This window comes from Delphinapterus leucas, chromosome 13, assembly GCF_059928025.1.
Source record: "Delphinapterus leucas isolate spDelLeu-1000000601 "Yukka" chromosome 13, BTC_Dleu_Yukka2, whole genome shotgun sequence".
In the NCBI taxonomy this organism is placed as follows: Eukaryota; Metazoa; Chordata; class Mammalia; order Artiodactyla; family Monodontidae; genus Delphinapterus; species Delphinapterus leucas.
Genome location: NC_143141.1, coordinates 27018278 through 27024277, shown reverse-complemented (window position 1 = coordinate 27024277; position 6000 = coordinate 27018278). Strand labels below are relative to the sequence as shown.

Here is a 6000-nt window from a genome sequence, read left to right as displayed (position 1 = left end):
CACGCGCGCACATCCAGTTACACTTCTTGTGTCCTTTGCCCAGTACGGAATTAACTTCAGTTCATCAACGGAAGCCCTACTTATTCCCCAGCCCCACCTCCGTCCCCATCCAGCGAAACGCCCCCTGCCAATTCTGTAGCGCCTGCAGTCCCTCGGGCTCTTCCTTCTCGAGACGGGATTTCCCTTTCTAGTCCTTGGGGCAGCAGCGCAGCCAGGTCCTAACCTCACCGGAGCAATTGCCTAAAAGGTTCTGCCCTCGGCCGCTGGGGGTGGGGCCGGCCAAGCCGATTTATAAAAGGAGCCTCCCGGGGTCTGCCTCCTCTAAGCGCCTCCGGCGTGATCTTGGCCGGCGCCTAGGTGCTGAACTTGCTTCTCGCCCGCTTCTCAAACTTGAGGGTGCAACGCCTGAAGGGCTTGTTAAAACATAACGCTGGGCCCCACCCCCAGAGTTTCTGCTTGAGTAGGTTTAGGGTGGGGTCCGAGAGCTTGCATTTCTAACAAGTTCCCCAGGTGTTGGTGACGCTGCGGACCTGGGACCACACTTAGTGAACCACTCACTGCCTCTGGTTTCAGGCTGCTTTCAGATAGAGAGGCTCGCTCGCCACCTCCACGCCGGTCCCAGCTGTTCTCCTGCCCCGAGCGCTGGTCCAGTAGGAATAACCCGGCAGCTCAGGAGGCTGCAGACCTAGGAAGGCAGGGCCTGAGGAGTTTGGAGTTCATTTTGAGGGCCCCTGAAGGGTTCGTGCAGGTAGGAAAGCAAGCAGGAATAAACCTTGGAAGCCTGTGGGTGCTTGGTGTTAACTGGGATATTTCATTTATCAGGCTCTACTGACCTCGTTTCTGCATTGAACACATATTGATTGGGTGCTTAGCTTTAGAGTTACAAAGGTGAAAAGACAGGGTCCCGGCCCCCCAAGGGCTCATAGTAACTGGGAGGGAAATGTGCAAATGATTACGATACTGATAAGATTTTCCTAGGGAGGCAGCGTCAAACTTCTGCGGAGGGAGAGTGTGTGGGACTCTGGAATCTGTCTGAAGAGCTGGAAGAGGTTTCATGGAAGAACTGGCATTTAAGCCGAGACTTGCAGGATAAATGGGAACTTGGCGGGTAGAAGGAGTAACTGGGAAGGGGTTGAAGTGGGAAGGGGTTTCCTTGGGCAGAAGGAATGAATGACAAGACTGCTGAAATACAAGGCTCCAGAGGGAGACTGACAGCACATCTCAGACCTGGGACTGGTTTTCCCTCCTACCTCTCTGGCAGCTCCTTCTGTCTCCTTTGCTGGCCCCTTGTCAGCTGCTGTTCCTCATGAGCTGGTGTTCGCCAGGGCTCTGGCCTGGCTGCCTTTTCTTCTCACTCTCCATGTCCACTCCTAGTGAGGTCCTCCACACCTGAGGCCTCACGAGCTGCTCCCTGTTGGGGCCCACAGCCCAAGCCTCACCTCCTCAGCTCCACACTCAGTTCCACGCAGATGTCCCCAGGCATCTTTCCTCCTGTACTCTGCCTTGGTGAATGGCACCAGCATCCATCTTGTTACCTAAGCCAGAGGATTTTGTAAAATGACCCTTTCATAGATAGCTGGTGAAGAGTAAACTGGCACAGTAAATTGCTGGTGCCATTCACCAAGACAGAAAACAGGAGGAAAGATGCCGGGCTCAAATTCTGAGTCTACAGTTCACTAGCTGAGTAACCTTGGGCAAATTACTTAATCTATATTTCCTTATCTGTAAAGTGGGTTTAAAGATAGTATGTACCTCACAGGGTTTTTATGTGGATTAAACAATAATTGTTACTTATTAAGCACTTTTTAAGTACTTTACTTGGATTCCTTTGGAGATGATGAGTACCTTGTCCAAGGTCACTCTGCTACCAGGTGGCAGAGCCAGGCCTGGAACCCACAGTTCCCTGACTCCTAAGCCACCCTCTTCATTGTCACAGTATCTGGAGATTGTCTATCAAATAGGGAAATGCTTGCAATATAATGTTAAGTAAAAAGTGGACAGCAAGCTGCATAGCCAGTGTGAGTACAGCCATGTTATTATTTTAAAAAAGGAAATAATCTACAATAGAAAAGGCTAGAAGGAAATATAGCAAAAGGTTAAATGTTGTATTGGGGTTATTTTTGTCTTCTAATTTTCTATTGCCTGTTTTCTTTAATATACATAATTTTTACTAAAAATAAAATACTTAAAACGTTAAACATTCATTACATAAAAAACAAAGTCCACAAACTGTTCTCATGTTTGACTGAAAACTGCACTCTATTGGTATCTCTTCTCAGTTCTAGTCTTACTTCCCTGAACAGAAATTCTTTCCTACTCTCAAAGGCCAGAGTAGGAAGTAGGTATTGCAGCCATGTTCACCGCCTTCCCACAGCTGACAACCTGGCCACTGGAGCAGGCTGTCAAAATCAGGCCTGTGGGGAGGGAAGTTCCAGACGGAACCCGGGCTTCTCCTACTGCCTAGGGCTTTCTGGACAGCGCTACTTGAGATCAATTACTTTTTTTTTCTTCTTCTTTTAAATAACCGGCCGAATGCTCTTTTTCCAGTTTTGGCTGAGTTGTTAGCTTCATCCCGGTGGCGACGCCTGCCAGATACCTGGTCCCTTGAACACCGCCCAAACTGGTCAGGCCAGTCCGCCCGTGGTTGTTTCTGCCAGGGCTTGCCCGTGTTTGGGTGTGTGTGGGGTGTGTGTGTGTGTGTGTGTTAGAGACCCACCCTTCTCCCCAGCAACCCAGGTAGGTGGAAGGAAGCTTCGGGGACCAGCCTGGCAGTCAGGCCCGATGGGTGGAGCTGAATTAATCTAACCTGGAATTTCAACTTGGCCTGAACAACAGGTGAGGGGAAAAAAAGCAGCAGAGAGAACCGGCAGTTTGGCAACTGGAAAATATTCTTACGCCTTGCCCCTTGTCTGGAAAATAGCCCGGGGTGACTTTTCAAAGTGTCTGCGCTGGGTTATAGGGCTCGGTTGCGCCACGGCCCCCTCGGTGCCTGTCCGAGCCCCTCCTGAACGCTGTCCTCCTCGGTTACCCTCCGCGACGCGCCCGTTTCCCCTCCTCTGGGAGGCAGGGCGGGGGTATCGGATCAGTCTTTGTTTTCGAAGCGAAAGAGCCGAGAGCGGCGCGGGGGAGGCTCGCGATGGTAGGGGCCCGGGGTCCGCCTGGGTAGGGCGCTCGGCCGTCACCCCCGCGAGGGTGCCTCCCGGCTGGCCCTCGGCCCCTGCTCGCGGGTATCCCCTCCTAGCCGGCCAGGCTGACTCGGTACGCAAACGCGCGATGTACCCCATTGTCCTGCCTCGGAATGAGCGAGCGAGCGGCTGCCAGGAGAGGGGGATCAGTCGGGCCCGGAGCTCAGGACTCCCGGGGGCGCCGGGGCCGTCCCAGGCCGCTCGGCCCGCAGGGAGTGGCAGGAAGTGGGGACACCGAGGCCAGCTCCGCCGAGGGCCTAGACTGGGAGGTCCGCGTGCCCCACCCCGCGCCGCCCGCCGCGCCCGCCCGGGCTGCAGAAGCGCCGGAGGGCGGTGGCGGCCAACCGGAGGAGGGCGGCCGGGTCCCGGGAGGACCGACCGCTGGGGAGGGGAAGTACTGCAGGTGCAAAGGCGCGGCGTCCGGGCCGGGCCCTGCCCCCACCCGCTCGAGGACTGCCCGCGCCGTCCCCTCCCCCTCCGCGGAACTCCCCCCTCGCGTAGCCCCGAGCCCGGCGGAGAGGGAGGCGGCGGGGCCGGCGGGGCTCGGCGGGGCTCGGCGGGGCCCGGCGGGGCCGCACGTGCGCGCCCTCCCGGGCGGGGGAGTCCCCGGGCGAGCACGTGCCGCGGCGCGCGGGGGGCGGGGAGTCCCGCGGACGCCTTCATTGCTGCTGCTGCTGCCGCCGCGGCCGCCGCTGCCTCTTCCTTCCTCCTGCGCCGTCCCCTCCTCGGCCCGGGCGGGGGGCTCCGTGCGCCGAGCTCGGCCGGGCCAGGCGCTCCAGGAGGCGGGCGCCCCAGGCGGCGGCGGCGGCCGCGACGGTGGTGGCGGCGGCGCGGGCCGGGAAACTTTGCCCCTTTGTGCGCTCCGCCCCGGAGGCGGCGGGCAGGTCGGTGCAGTCGGTGCCTTTCCGGCTCCGGGGTGGGGGAGGGGAGGCGTGGGGGGGGGGGCCCGGCCCGCGGGGGAGGGGACGGCCCGGGGGCCGGCCGGGGGGCCGCTACTTTGTTGCGGGAGACGAGGCGGGGGTGCTGTGGATCACAGTGTAGCGGAGCCGGGCGGGGGCGGCGGGGCGGGGCGGGGGCTGCGGAGCCGCCGGAGCCGAGCGGCCGAGGCCCCAGAACAAAGGAGCCCGAGAGGCTGTGCGCGCGCGCCGGGCCTGAGCCGGAGCGCGCCCCCCTCCTAGCGCCCCCTTGTCGGAGCGGGCCGCCCTCACGGGTCCGGCCGTCGGGCGGGGAGCGCGGCTGGGCGGCCGGCGCGGGCTACCCCGGGCGCGCCCCTCTCCAGGCCGCTTCCGTGCAGGGGGCGCCCGGGCAGCCCCGCCGAGTGAAGCTCTCTGCAAACTTTATTTTGAAAGCTGTGCTCCCTTGGGGAGGGCCTAGCGACCTCCAGTGAGGGGTGTGTGGGAATTTTGGCAAAACTCTCCCAAGCCCGTGGGGGTGGGGCGAAGGACAACTTTCTTAGAAATCTCACCTTGACCACCCCGTTAAATTCGCCGTCCAGGTTTCCTTACCACCCCGTCAGGCCCCAGGCCTTCTCCCTCAGGGAGCGGGTGCTAGTGTGCCCTGCCAGAGGTTCTGGGCAGAACTTCATGAGAGCAAGCCCATTCTCTTCCCCCATCTTCCCTTTTCCCAGAAGCAGGAAGAGGTAACATGTGAAAGTTGTCCCCAAGCCCCGAGTGATGCGCTTCCCCTTTCTGTCTCTTTTTCAGGCAGCGCTGCCTTCTCCATCATCCTGACCCGGGAGAAGAAATACCGGAGGAGAAACTCCTCACCCTGCCCTGCCCCCATCACACACCTACTGGCATACCTCATGCCTGGGTCCAGAGTGGGTGAGGGTGAAGAACCCACCCATCCAAGATGATCCCGTCTCTGGGGACTGCCGCTGGTGTCCTCCCCCAGATCCCGGGCCCCATCAGGTGGGAGAGTGGCCCCCAACTGAGTCCTATGAGACTGCTGCAGAGGAGGTGAAGAGGGGTTGAGAAGAGGCACCCATCCCGGAGCCTGGAGCTACTTGCCTTCACCTTGTAGATTTTGACTGCTTTAGGAGAGAAGGACCTGTTGGTGGCCTTTGGAGGCAGGGAGCTGGACTGTGGCTCTGTCCCAGCACCTATGCCCCCACCTCTGGCAGCGTCATGAGTCAGTTTCAGGTGCCCCTGGCAGTCCAGCCAGACCTGCCAGGCCTTTATGACTTCCCTCAGGGCCAGGTGATGGTAGGGGGCTTCCAGGGGCCTGGGCTCCCAATGGCTGGGAGTGAACCGCAGCTCCGAGGGAGTGGAGATGGGCGGAAGAAACGGAAACGGTGTGGTACTTGCGAGCCCTGCCGGCGGCTAGAAAACTGTGGGGCTTGCACCAGCTGTACCAACCGCCGCACACATCAGATCTGCAAACTGCGCAAGTGTGAGGTGCTGAAGAAAAAAGTGGGGCTTCTCAAGGAGGTAAGATGGATCTTGCATGGCTGCCCAGACCCTTCCTTGAGGGTGCTGTGTTCACAGGGGTCTTGCTAAAGCCAGTTAAGCCCACTCTCCCGCTTTGATCCTCCTGGTCCAACTTTGAGTGGGGCCATAAAAAGGAGTGTTGCTGTCTTTGGAAGCTGCTTTAGGCTCCTTTGCCGGGCTGACAATTGATGGGAGAGGAACCGGGTTGTAGAGGGCTCTGAGCTAGCAGTCTCATCTCTGATGTTTGCATTTGATGCAGGACAATGATATCCAGCTTTATCTCTAGAAGTTCCTTGTCCTGCTTGAAGCCTCAGATGTGTTTCAAGGTCACACCAATGCTTGGGTGATGTGGGGAGTGATGGTGTCAGGTAAGGGTTGGAGGCTGA

The 6000-nt window shown here is 59.0% G+C and overlaps 1 protein-coding gene across 6 annotated transcripts in view; it reads left to right on the top strand.

Annotated features, from left to right (window-relative positions):
• Positions 1-2734: 2734 nt before the first annotated feature.
• The window catches only part of TET3 (tet methylcytosine dioxygenase 3), a 109267-nt gene continuing 106001 nt past the window's right edge, over positions 2735-6000 (top strand). For 2 of the 6 annotated variants that reach the window (XM_022563105.3, XM_022563103.3), the window contains exons 1-2: positions 3859-4069; positions 4889-5614. In XM_022563105.3, coding sequence (XP_022418813.2) covers positions 5312-5614 — 303 coding nt within the window. In that variant the 5' untranslated portion in view covers positions 3859-4069; positions 4889-5311. The other 4 variants (XM_089922949.1, XM_089922950.1, XM_089922953.1 and 1 more) reach the window with 4 other exon arrangements.